At 43.0% G+C, this 14,066-nt stretch overlaps 1 protein-coding gene across 4 annotated transcripts in view; it reads left to right on the top strand.

Annotated features, from left to right (window-relative positions):
• The window catches only part of SUSD1 (sushi domain containing 1), a 141,658-nt gene that overhangs the window by 58,220 nt on the left and 69,372 nt on the right, over positions 1 to 14,066 (top strand). For all 4 annotated transcript variants that reach the window (XM_017503397.2, XM_037729554.1, XM_017503398.2 and 1 more), the window contains 2 exons: positions 7,051 to 7,148; positions 8,090 to 8,276. In XM_017503397.2, the coding sequence (XP_017358886.1) occupies positions 7,051 to 7,148; positions 8,090 to 8,276 (285 nt within the window). The remainder of the gene's footprint in view (positions 1 to 7,050; positions 7,149 to 8,089; positions 8,277 to 14,066) is intronic.

Genomic DNA, 14,066 nt, shown 5'->3' with positions numbered 1-14,066 from the left:
ACTCACTCCGCACTCTCGGAAGGGCAGCGTCTCTGCTGGAACAGAGGCTGTTTATCTGTAGGATCCTTTCTGTGCCCCTAAACTGCTCCGGGCACTGCTCCGATGCCTCCAGGACTCCTGTTAGCCTCTGCCCCTTCTGTTTGGCTGCTGAGCTTCTTCTCCAGCCCACTGAGTGCTCACTTGCAGCCGCACACATTTCAGATGGAACAGAAAGGTCAGCCGGAATAAATGGACACATTTACATAAATAGCCACATGGCCGGATGCACTGGAATATGTGAATGAGATTTGGACCGTCAAGCATTATAGCTACTGCTGGCTGAGCATGAACTTACACACCCAGGGCCCAGCTAGTGGCCTTAATGCTCTATTTCATTTCATCCTCCTAAAAGCCTTGTGAAGTAAGCTTTGGTATTTTCATTTCCTAGGTGAGTAATCTGGGACTCATAAAGGTTAAGTGACTTTCACATGGTCAATAATGAGCAAATGGTGGAGTCAGGATTTGAACAGAGGCCTGTAAGCCCAGAAAGCCCGCATTCTCTCTCCTATGTCAGTGTCTTCTAAGCTTGAATCATTTGTATACCACCCTGACACAATGTTTGCCATAATAAAAGTTTTATTTACTTAGAATGTTTCCTTAAACATAAATTTATAATTCAAATTTATTAAGGACAATATTGTGATCTCATGAATTTGATGGAGTAGGTATATTTTTCTGATATGCACAAAAACCAATAAATAACAAACAGATAAAAATGTTTTTCTGGTCGAGCATGGTGGCTCACGCTTGTAATTGCAGCACTTTGGGAGGCCAAGGTGGGTGGATCACCTGAGGTCAGGAGTTCGGTTCGAGACTAGCCTGGCCAACATAGTGAAATCCCGTCTCTACTAAGAATACAAAAATTAGCTGGGTGTAGTGGCATGCACCTGTAGTCCCAGCTCCTTGGGAGGCAGAGGTTGCAGTGAGCCGAGAACATGCCACTGTACTCCATCCTGGGTGACAGAGTGAGACTCCATCTCCAAAAAAAAAAAAAAAAATTTGTGTGCCACCAAAAATCATCCTAAAGTATGTAATGTATTTTACGCTAATGTACTCTAAGCCATGCTACTTCTACTTATTTTATGTTACTCTAAGACTTCAAAGAAAGAAAAGAAACACATTAAAACTTTTCTAGCCAAACATACATTTATTCAAGTAGTCACCATGGGAAGCCATACCCTGATTTCTGCGGTGCTGCTGTTATCATCATGTTTGCCTGTTTGAGAATGGCCTTTGGAGGTAATTTATGAGCCGTATTAGAAGATCAGTTACATTCCTTTTGAAATCAGATGCTGTTTTGACTAGAAATGATATTGAGCTTGCTTGACCATCTGTTTGGGTTACCTGGATTTATTCTTTATGACCCTTTGCTGCTTCCAAAAACAAAGAAAAAGGATATAAAATTGTAAACCAAGGGAGTACACTAGACCAGCCCCTGTCCTTGCACAGTGGGACTTTTGAAAGAGTAGTCCGGGCTCACTGTCTTGTTCCCTCCCCTCCTCTGCACTTCTCAGCCTACTAGGGGAAAACCAGGCATGTAAAACCCCAACCTCACTGTAGCATCTCACCAAGGTCACTATCACCACCTCACTGCCAAATTCATGTTCCAGTTTCAGCTCTCATTCTTAACCTTTCCACAACATTTAGCATTGCTGATCATTTATCCATCCATTCAACAAGTCAACCAAATAATACATATTTTTAATATCCATATTTAAGGAACTGTACCAGGGCCTGAGGATAGAGAAACATGGTCTTTGCCGTCGTAAAGTTACATTCAGAAGAGGTAATCGTTATATAATTACTTACATATTTAGTTACGAATGTGATAAGTACCACATACAGAAATACTAGATGCTAACAAAATACAAAATACATAACATTATATCTATCTATGTCTATGTATATATACATAACATAATATATAGGTATGTGTGTACACACACACACGCACACACACACACACACACACACACACACACAGAGTAAAGCAAAACAAAGGCACTTACTTTATCACCCACTGAGACTTTCTTTCCCCAAATCCAATGAGAGTTCAGCTGGAGCCTGTGGGGGCCTCCTTCTTTTAAGCCAGAGAGTTCTCTATATTCTATAGCTGGACAGGCCAAGGGCCTGCTCTTCCCACTTCTACCCAAAGTCAGGCCTCAGATCTAATCCTGATGTTGTGGGCACTCCATCATGGAAGAAGGGCCGTGTGAGAGGAGAGAGGGAGACGGAACTTGCCCCCGCTGCCTTGACCAGCTCCAGGCCCTTCTTGGCTAGGGGATGAGAAGGCTGGGGGGGTTTAATGGAAAGGAAGACTAATTTTCTGTAAATTTTTTTATTTTATTTTTCAGGGACAGAGTCTTGTTGTCATCTTTGAGATGCCATTTACAGTTGTGTCACACAGGTTGGAGTGCAGTGGCATGATCTTGGCTCACTGCAACCTCCACCTCCCAGGTTCAAGAGATTCTCCTGCCTCAGTCACCGAAGTAGCTGGGATTATAGGTGTTCACCACCACACCTGGCTAATTTCTATATTTTTAGTAGAGACATATTTTCACCATGTTGGCTAGGCTGATCTTGAACTTCTGGCCTCAAGTAATCCACCGGCCTTGGCCTCTCAAAGTGCTGAGATTATAGGTGTGAGCCACTGTGCCTGGTCTTGGAAGGCTAATAATTTTCAAGGAAGAGACACTCTTTCAAGTCCTCCCTTTTCTTCTTTCCTAGACATCAGTCATTCTACCAGCTTCCTGACTCTCTTCTGCATTGCCTTTCTCCTCTGGTTCTCCGCCCCACCCCCACCCCCACCATGTTTCAGTGTTTTCCAGTGTTCTGCCATTGGGCTCCTGACTGTCTCTGTGCTACCTGGATATCTCACCTGCACCCATACCTTCAACTACCGTTCATATATCCACAACTTTCAAGACAATTTTTTCCCTAGATAGTCAGCAGATAACATCATCACAGCCGAGTACCTGGTGTGGCAGGATACTTGGCTTTTGATAGCCATTGAGTTAGTGGTGAGCAGGGAATGGAAGAGCCCAGGATAGCTCCAAAGAGGACTTCCAGAAATGTTTTCAGTTATCAGTACTATTGGAATTAGGGCATATAGTCTCCATTTAAAGGGCAGCATTCATGTAAGTGTTTAATATCTGATTCATTTTTAAAGAAGTCTTTCCAACTAATTTGTAGGCACCTGGAGGGAAAAGCAATGAAACTTTGTTAAACTGCTCCCTGAGATGAAATATCTGACACCCCTATAATTGGATCTGGGTCCCATCTGTGCAGAGAGCATGGCACAGGCTGGAGGCAGATGGCATCTTTGAGATGCCATTTACAGTTGTCATAGTGAATGAGCAAGAAGAAAGGACAAGAAAGAAAACTCCTTTCTAATCTCTGCTTGGATAACAAAGGAAGTGAGAGTAAAAAAGAAATTTGCCTTGCTGGCAACTCAGAGAGAAGATGAGGGCTGGGCCGGTGCCTTTTCTTTTTGGACCGGGTAGTGAGTTAGCATCAAAGGGACATGTGAGTGAGCAGAGATGCCATGAGTTCTGGGGCTTTGAAGGGCAGCAAAGAGGGTAGAGGCCAGAAATATCTGGGGCTTGTTCAGGCCGATAAAAGACTGGGGCCAACATCATCTTTATGCTACCCACTGGGGTGAACTGATAAAGTCATTGTGTCTCTTAGGTACCCATGCCCACAATTGGAGTATTTCTCTTTTTTTTCTTTTCTTTGTTTCTTTTTTCCAATGGAGTCTCCCTCTGTCACCTAGACTGCAGTGCAGTGGCCCAATCTTGGCTCACTGCAACCTCTGCCTCCTGGGGTCAAGCAATTCTAGTGCCTCAGCCTCCCAAGTAGCTGGAATTACAGGTGTGTACCACCACACCTGGCTAATTTTTTGTATTTTTGGTAGAGACAGGGTTTCACCATGTTTCCCAGGCTGGTCTCAAACTCCTGACCTCAAGTGATCTGCCCGTCTCAGCCATCCAAAGTGCTAGGATTACAGGCGTGAGCCACCACACTTGCCTAGGCCACAATTGGAGTATTTCTTTGATTTCGAATCAGCTGTTTTCTGGGGAGAAATACTGATATGGAGAACCAGGAATGCTGCAGACAGCTGTATGTGGCCTTTCTGGTATCTCGGCAAGAGTTTGCCTAGTTTCCTCTCTCTGCCTCCATTGATTTTCACTTGCTAATAGATGACCTGGGCTGACCCAAGACCAGGTCATGTGGGACACCGAATCTAGGCATTGCTGTTGAAGGGATGATTTAGTAAAGAATAAACACTTCTTTTGGCAAAGAGATCAGTAGATCTGGGTCAATCCAAAGCTAGCAGTGGTTCTGAGTACAGGAGAAGAGGGTTGACCCTACAGGTATCTAAGCTGCAGGCTTCCTTTCACACTTGGAGACTACGAAGTGAGATTGACTAGAAGGGAGAAACAGGAGCTGAGTTGTGGAGAGTCATTTTCTGAGATGGAGAATTAACTTTCTCACTCTTCTTAGATAGGAGCCTGTCGTTGGGTTTCCCAGAAAGCAGAACCTGAGGCAGAGGGCTTATATTTATTATGCAGTAGACCATCAAACCCCAGGCATCAGGATGGGGAACCAAAGGCAGTAAAGCCAGGGAAGGAGAGCCCGTGTAGGATGCCTGATTGTACCGGTCTCCACGGAGGGCGGGTATTACCCCATCTGTGTGACTGTGTCCTTTGATGCTGAAGAAACTAAGTCTTTGTTGGACAGCCCTTCACAGGAAAGAAGGGAGGAAGGATTTATCTACCAGTTCCTGTCCCTATGGGATTTTAACTCCCCTGCACTTCCAGATGGCATGTGCTGGGGTGTGGGTGCCACAGCAGGGAAGCCCCAGAATAGGAGACAAGACCTGTTCATGTTGTCAAAACCCATGCAGGGATCAGACAAGGAGCAGGGGAAGATGAGAGAGGCTGATGAGTTCTTAAGAGGTGTCTGCCTCAATGGGAAAGCTTGAACTGGGGTTGCAGAATATCCCTGCTTGGTGACATGACGAAAACTTTTTCCAGGAATAATTGTATGATAGCTTCTATCTGCAGGAATTTTGTTTGTTTGTTTTTGTTTTTGAGATGGAGTCTCACTCTGTCACCCAGGCTGGAGTACAGTGGTGGGATCTCGGCTCACTGCAACCTCCGCCTCCCAGGTTCAAGTGATTCTCATGCCTCAGTCTCCCAAGTAGCTGGGACTACAGGTGCGTGCCACTGCACTCGGCTAATTTTTGTATTTTTAGTAGAGTTGGGATTTCGCCATGTTAGCCAGGCTGGTCTCAAATTCCTGACCTCACGTGACCAACCTGCCTTGGCCTCCCAAAGTGTAGGGACTGCAGTTGTGAGCTACCGTGCCCTGCCTGTTTTTGATGTTATTGTAAATGAAATTGTTTTCTTAATTTCATCTTTGGACTGCTCGTTGCTAGTGTATAGAAACACAATAGATTTTTATGCCAGGTGCAGTGGTGCATGCCTGTCGTCCCAGCTACTAGGGAGGCTGAGGCTAGAGGATTGCCTGAGTCCAGGAGTTCTGGGATGTAGTGCGCTATGCCAATCGGGTGTCCGCACTAAGTTTGGCATCAATATAGTGACCTCCCAGGAGTAGGGGACCACCAGGTTGCCTAAGGAGGGGTGAACCGGCCCAGGTCGGAAACAGAGCAGGTCAAAACTCCTGTGCCAATCAGTAGTGGGATTGCGCCTGTGAATAGCCACTGCACTCCAGCCTGGGCAACATAGCAAGATCCTGGCTCTAAAAAAAAAAAAGAAACAATAGATTTTTGTACATTGATCTTGTATCCTGCAACCTCGCTGAACTCCTTTCTCAGCTCTAATAGTTTTTTTGGTGTGGATTCTTTAGGGTTTTCTATATATAAGATCATATAATTTACAAGTAGAGATAGTTTTACTTGTCTGTAGGGAGTTTTATTTTGTTATTTTGAGACGGAGTTTTGCTCTGTCGCCTAGGCTGGAGTGCTGTGATACAATCTTGGCTCACTGCAACCTCTGCCTTCTGAGTTCAAGCGATTCTCCTGCCTCTCAGCCTCTTAAGTAGTTAGGACTACAGGCACGTGCCACCATACCCCGCTAAGTTTTGTATTTTTAATACAGATGGGGTTTTGCCATGTTGGCCATGCTGGTCTCAAACTTCTGAGCTCAGGTGATCTGCCCACCTTGGCCTCCCAAGGTGCTGGGATTACAGGTATGAGCCACTGCGCTTGGCTGGGAATTTGATTTTAAAGAAATAAAAAATTAGATCCCCTTCCACTCTTCCTGTCTGAACAACCACTTGAGGATTGACTGAGACGGTTGGAAACTATGTTACCTCGGGGAACCGAGGCCTTCATATGGTTTCCCACATTGCTATATTACCTGGAATATATGCAGAATATTTAAAAGAAGAACAACCCAAAGAAATCAGTGGCTTCCTGATAGACCAGGATTAAATAGCTTCAGTTAAAGGAGTCCCAGAATTACCTAGGAACCTTGTGGAGAAGTTCTTCAGTTTGCCCCAACCTGCTTCTGAGGCTTGATCCTGTGTAGTGAGACATGTCATTTTCCCCCTTGGGATAGCAGTGACTTGAAGAAGAGTGCCACACCACCCTGCTGGGATGAGAAAGGTGGAAGCAGGTCTTACCTGTGTAGTTGCAGGGAGGGGCTCACTCAGGACCCAGCCCTGGGCCTTGTTCGATCCTACCCGAGTGGGATGCCAGTGGCATCCAGTGGCCTGTCAGGTGAATCACAGGTTGGAATTCTGTTCTGTACCCAAGCAGGAATCTTTCCCTTCCCTCTAAATCAGGTAATGGGCCACACTCATTCATGATGAAGAGAAGCTGGGTGATTGGCTTGGAAGAGCTTGCATTGCCTAACTCAGTGTCTGCCTCTGAGGATGAATGGTGACCTGCAGAGATACCAGCTGTGCAGATAAACTAATCTCCTTTAGAATTTTCCCCAAGCCCATTGGTGCATTTTGTGAGTCGACTGCCTTTTTCTCTTTTAGAAATTCTGACAAAAATTAATGATGTATCAGTGTTTAATGATACCTGTGTGAGATGGCAAATGAATTCAGAAAGAATAAACTCCAAGATTGTATATGTGGTAAGTAAAGTGATCTACTTTTTCCTGCTAGGACAGACACCGTCACCCCTGGGAATATGAGTCAGAGGGACTTAATTCCATGACAGCTTCTCAATCTAATTGGTTTTTTTTCTTTTTTCTTTTTGAGACAGAGTCTCACTTTGCAGTGCAGTGCTGTGATCTTGGCTCACTGCAACCTCAGCCTCCTGGATTCAAGCAATTCTCCTGCATTAGCCTCCTGAGTAGCTGGGATTACAGGTGCACGCCACCATGCTTGGCTAATTTTTTTGTATTTTCAGTAGAGACAGGGTTTCACCATGTTGGCCAGGCTGGTCTTGAACTTCTGACCTCAGGTGATCCACCTACCTCAGCCTCCCAAAGTGCTGGGATTACAGGCATGAGCCACCGTAACTGGCCTCAATCTAATTGCTTTCTAATGCCACTGTCATTTAAAAAGAATGGACAGGATTTTCAAGGATAACTGGATTATTTTGTTATTTTACATTTAGCATATGTGTCATTCGGCAGGGTGCATGTGTGCGGGATGCGTTTATATTTGGCATCCTCATGATTGTTTTCAAGCACTTGCATTTCACTCCCCCAGAGCAAGCCTGGGAATGTCTGCTGACTTGGTGACAGAGTGCAGCCGGTGGTCCTCAGGTTGCAATCGCCTCTATTTGATCATTTGTGTGCAGGAGAGAGCACTTCCTAGGGAGATTCCTCATTTATGTCTTTTTTAGGGTTTTAGTAATCACTGGGCGAATCAGAGTTTATCAGTAGATACCTGGTAGCAGAGGTTTATTTATCAGCAGATACCTGGTAGCAGAGGTTTACCTTATATGAATGCTCCCTGGCTGAGCAGCGCAGTATAAAATGGAATAGTAGAAGGGGCTCCAGCACCACAAATTCTGGATTGTTTTGACTGGAGTCACAGTGGGTTCTCTTGTCTTTTCCTCTTAAAGATATCCGTAAAAGGACAACGGTTGGACGCTATAGAATCAGTTCATGAGGAGACAGTCAAGTTGACCACAGACAGCAGGACCCCAGAAGTGTGCCTCGCCTTGTATCCAGGCACCAACTACACCGTGCACATCTCCGTAGCACCTCCCCGGCGCTCTGTGCCAGCAGTCATTGGTTTCCAGACAGCTGGTAGGTGGAGGTGAAGTCTCATTTCCATTTCCTTGTAGAAAATGCTAAGCACAGGATGTAGGAAGCATGCTGCAGAATCAGCTGGGCTCGAGAGCTCCTATTTGCTTTCTGAGATTTATAATCAGATGTAGTTGCTCCAGTGGCAGAACCACAGCTGGTTGAGAGATCCCCATCCTCTTGGTTCCAGGCTGAATGGGCTCTGGGGCGTTTTTTTTTTCAGCTGAGCCCTCCAGAAGAGGTGGAAGGTAATAAAAAGGCATTTAAAAAGAAAACATTAGGTGATGATCAGTCCATTCTCAAATATCCAAGGCAACAGAGGGTAACCATGTGGCTTATCTTTGGTAGTAAACTCAAAAGTCATTTTTGGCCAGGTGTGGTGGCTCATGCCTATAATTGCAGCACTTTGGGAGGCTGAAGTAGGTGGATCACTTGAGGTCAGGAGTTCCAGACCAGCCTGGCCAGATGGCAAAACCCTGTCTCTGTTAAAAATAGAAAACCTTAGCCGGGCATGGTGGTATACACCTGTAGTCCCGACAACTTGGGAGGTTGAGGCAAAAGAATCACTTGAACCCGGAGGGTGGAGGTTGCAGTGAGTGAGCCGAGATTGCACCACTGCACCACTCCCGCCTGGGCCACAGAGTAAGTCTCTGTCTCAAAAAAAAAAAAAAAAAAAAAAGAGTCACTTCTCACCCTTGTATGTGAAAGTGGAGATGCCAGGAAAGCTGACCCAGTAACTTTGAGGGGATCGAGTTGAGAGTGCGGAAGTGGAAGCCGCGGTACTCCTAGGGTGCAGGTGTTAGCTGAAAAGCGGAGTGGAAGGAAGGAGCTTAAAGAAGTAGAAATAGCCCTCGTTGTATATAATTGTCACATGGGTTCTTTTTTTTTTTTTTTTTTTAACAACATTGTGACAATTACAGTAAGTTAAAAAAAAAACAACCCTCTGGTTATGGGGTATGAGGACTGACTAAATACCTTGTAGATAGGTGGGGTGCACTGGCTCATGCCTATAATCCTAGCACTTTGGGAGGCTGAGGAAGATTGTTTGAGGCTAGGAGTTTGAGGTCAACCTGGGCACAGGTTGTAGAGATGGGGTCTCAACACAGTGAGACCCCATTGCTAAAAAAAAAAAAAAAGAAAGAAAGAAAATTTAGCCTGGTGTGGTGGTGCATGCCTATAGTCCCAGTTACTTGGGTGACTGAGGCAAGAGGATCACTTTAACCCAGTAGTTCAAGGCTGCAGTGAACTATAATCGTGCCACTGCACTCCAACCTGGGTGACAGGGCAAGATCCTGTCTTAGAAAACAAACAAACAAACAAACAAACAAAAACTCTGAAGACAAACTTGGAAATAATTGATGTCATTTATATATTTATTTTTTGAGACAGAGTCTCGCCCTGTCGCCCAGGCTGGAGTGCAATGGTGTGATCTGGGCTCACTGTAATCTCCGCTCACTGCAATCTCTGCTTCCCAGGTTCAAGCAATTCTCCTGCCTCAGTCTTCTGAGTAGCTGGGATTACAGGCACTCGCTACCAGGACCTGGCTAATTTTTGTATTTTTAGTAGAGACCAGGTGTCACCATATTGGCCAGGTCTCAAACTCCTGACCTCAAGTGATCTGCCCACCTCAGCCTCCCAAAGTGCTGGAATTACAGGTGTGAACCACCACACCTGGCTGATGTCATTTATTATTTTGGGGGAGTTGAGGAAGTTCTTAATTAGCTGTTTGATATCCCACCTAAAATATACCTTAACCCGACTAGTTGGGAAATGACACATATTCAGCAGAAATAGTTGAAAAGTCTGCCAATCTTTTTTTTTTTTTGAGACAGAGTCTCTGTCACTCAGGCTGGAGTGCAGTGGTGTGATCTTGGCTTACTGCAACCTCTGCCTCCTGGGATTCAAGCGATTCTTCTGCCTCAGCCTCCTGAGTAGCTAGGATTACAGGCTCCCACCACCACGCCCAGCTAATTTTTGTATTTTTTAGTAGAGACGGGTTCCACTATGTTGGTCAGGCTGGTCTCGAACTCCTGACCTCAGGTGATCCGCCTGCCTTGGCCTCCCAAAGTGCTGGGATTACAGGCGTGAGACATCGCACCCAGCCAAGTCTGCCAATCCTAAGAATATAAAACCAAGTATGAGATTATACAAATTAGATCTCTTGATATTTGTATATAAATAAAACAAAATTAATTCTTTATAAGTAAATAATAGGCAAAGATATTATAAAATTAATATGGAAACTAATCAGAGAAGTCTTACAAATTTATTAGTAAACTACTATAGGGAAATGTCTTTAAATGATAATCACTCACCTGTCACTGTTCAGTGAGGATGACTGGTTGCTGTTTGGTTTGGTTTTTATTAATATCCAATTACCTGCTCAAGGTCCTTTCCCTTGGAAAAAAACACGGTCTTTGGAGTCAGGCAGATCCAGTTTTACATCTTAACTCTGTATTGAAGAGCTGGCTGATCATGGCTAAGTTTAGTCTCTGGACTAAAGGGAATTGGATTATATTTGCAAGTTAATCTAGAGAGAATTAGGATTTATATTGAGTCATCCTAACTGGGAGCAAGGTATGTTTCCACATTTACTCAGTGTCTACTCAAGTCCTCTGTTTATTTATGTACTGCTATAAAGATTTGTCATCCTTTTCCTCCAGATCTTGCACCTTCTGTTGTCTGATTTCATTATCAGAGTTATGCTATTTTCTTAAAATGGATTGAGAAGTTTTCCATTTTTTTCCCTCTGGAATAGTTTATATCACATTGGAATTATTCCCTTCCTTTAAAGTTGGACATTTGCTCAAAAGATCATTTAAGTTTCACCCCTTTAAGGAGATGATTCTTTGACAACTTTGCCAATTTCTTCCATGAGTTTGGGTCTGTTTATGTTTCTGACATTTTCTTGAGTCAATTTTTATAATTTATATATTTTTCTAAAAAATGTATATTTGGTTTACATGTTATACATATTGACAGAATGTCATATGGAATATTTGCTTACATCTCCTCTGGGGCTATAGGTTATATAATCCCAGGTGATTCTGACTCCTAATTTTGGTTCTCATTCTCTTTTTAGAGGTTGATTGGCTTGGGTTGTGAGTTTTATTACTAATTTTTTTCTCCCTGGGGTATGAACTATTGGGTTTTAAAATTGTATTTCTTTTCTCCTTTTGTTTTTATTTTTCCTTCTCCATGTTTCTCTCTCTCTCTCTCTCTCTCTCTCTCTTTTTCGAGACACCCAGCTCTGTCAGCCAGGCTGGAGTGCAGTGGTGCAATCACAGCTTGACCTCCTGGGCTCAAGTGATCCTCCCACCTCAGCCTCCCCAGTAGCTGGGACTACAGGCATGCACCACTATGCCTGGCAAATTTTTGTATTTTTTATAGAGACAGGGTTTCGCCATGTTGTCCAGGCTGGTCTCGAACATTTGGGCTCAATCGATCCACTTGCCTCGGCCTCCCCAAGTACTGGGATTATTGGTGTGAGTCACTGTGCACAGTCCATATTTCTGTTAAATTGGTTATATTGTTCTGTTTCTAAATTCTTGAGTTGAGTGCATAACAAAATTCAACTTATTTCCATTCTTTTCTGTTTGATAATAGAAGTCTTTAATGATTCTTTCTCCCTTCCAGTTTTGAGCTTTGGCAGAATTCTTTAGGCATTGATATATATTTCAAGGAATGATATAATTGCTATTCTGATTTTATGGTTGATGAAATAATTATTTATGAGTGTTTTAATATGTGTTCTCTTTACGTTTACTTTCAAAGCATTATTCAATTACTATTTTGATTTCTCCTTTGAATAATTAATTATAAGCATTTTATACAGTGGTAGATTTTTTTCTGTTTAACATTTATACTGTGTTGTTACTTTCTAGTTTTATTACATTTTGGCATGTTTTGGGGCGTTTACTGACATTTTCTTGGGGCTTTCCATTTGGCCAACTTTGGTAATTTCAGTAGGTACTAGATAATAAGGCAGAGTATTTGCTTGTAAGGGGAGTAAGATCTATCATTAAGTCAACTTTATTAATAAGGTTATTCAGGACTTCTGGTTTTTCTTTATTTTCAACGTGGATTGTCATTTTCTGTTCCTCCTAGAGATTCCTATTACTTTGTTTCACACATTTTGATATGATATTTATGTTCACGACTGATATCTTTATTATAGATTCTTTCACTAGTGACAAATGGCTTATTTTAGCCTATTTAATACCTTTGCCTTGAATTATATGTTGAAAGTAATATTTTTTCTTGATTTATTTGTGCTTGCATTAGCATGATATTCCTTTGTCTACTTTTTTTCCTTCTTGAAAGCTATCTAAATAATATTGCTATAAATGTACTCTAGGAGACAGCATGTATTGAGAACTTTCCTGGGAAAACTTTCATTTTTGAGTAGATAAGTCATCCAACTTACATCATTGTTATTTGTGATATATTTTCCTTTCTTCTGTTTATTTATTTGTTTGAGATGGAATCTCACTGTGTTACCCAGGCTAGAGTGCACTGGCCCAATCTTGGCTCACTGCAACCTTGGCCTCCCAGGTTCAAGCAATTCTTGTGCCTCAGCCTCCCACAGCTGGGATTACAGGCATGAGTCACCATGGCCCCCCCCTTTTTTTTTTTTTTTTTTTTTCTTTGAGATACACTTTAGCTCTGTTGGCCGGACTGGAGTACATGGTGCAACTGTGGCTCACTGCAGCCTTGACCTTCCACGCTCAAGCAATCCTCCCACCTCAGCTCCTAAGTAGCTGGAACCACAGGTGTGCACCATCATTTAATTTTTTTATTTTTTAAATTTTTGTAAAGACTGTATTGCCCAGGCTGGTCCTGAACTCCTGGCCTCACGGGATCCTCCCACCTCGGCCTCCCAAAATGCTGGGATTACAGGTGTGAGCCTTTGTGCCTGGCCTGTTTTTTCTCTTTTTTATGCTACTTTGCTCTGTCTTTTGTTTTCTTTTTCTTACACAGATTTTCTTTTCCAGTGAGTCAGATAGTACAGCTTTTGTTTACTTTTCTACAAGTGATCACATTTAAAAAAGACAAACTCTATTTGAGTGTGTATTTCTTTTTTTTTTGAGACGAAGTTTCACTCTTGTTGCCCAGGCTGGAGTGCAATGGTGCTGTCTTGGCTCACTGCAATCTCCACTTCTTGGGTTCAAGTGATTCTCTTGCCTCAGCCTCCTGAGTAGCTGGGATTATAGGCATGTACCACCACACCCAACTAATTTTGTATTTTTAGTAGAGATGGGGTTTCTCCATTTTGGCCAGGCTGGCCTAGAACTCCCAACCTCAGGTGATTCACCCGCCTCAGCCTTCCAAAGTGCTGGGATTACAGACATGAGCCACCACGCCCGGCTGAGTGTGTGTATTTCTTTTACAATCAGTGTTAAGACTGAAATATTGTTAACTTTTCCCTGAATGAGACAAGGAAGTTAGCATTCCTTTTATTTATAAAACTTCCTTTTATTTCTTTCCCTCTCTCTTCTCTTCTGTTATTGGTTTAGTATGGCATTATATTACCAGTTTCTTATTTTTAACATGTATTATCTCTTCAAAGAGCTCACTCTTATATTGATTTATAGAAACCTTGGTAGTGAGAATTTAACCTTCAGTATATATTTTAATAGTTTCAGTACTTATTGACAGTCCTTTTAAACCACTTTCTCTGTTTTTTCTCTATTTCTATTTATCTCTCTGTGTGGTGATTTGTCTACCCCTCAGGGAGGGAATGGGATACTTTCTGAGTCCATGATGATCTGAGAATGTTTTTTTGTTGCCTTC

This window comes from Cebus imitator, unplaced genomic scaffold (assembly GCF_001604975.1).
Source record: "Cebus imitator isolate Cc_AM_T3 unplaced genomic scaffold, Cebus_imitator-1.0 Scaffold310, whole genome shotgun sequence".
NCBI lineage: Eukaryota > Metazoa > Chordata > Mammalia > Primates > Cebidae > Cebus > Cebus imitator.
The sequence above is the reverse complement of the archived record's forward strand: the minus strand, read 5'-3'. Positions and strand labels throughout refer to the sequence as shown.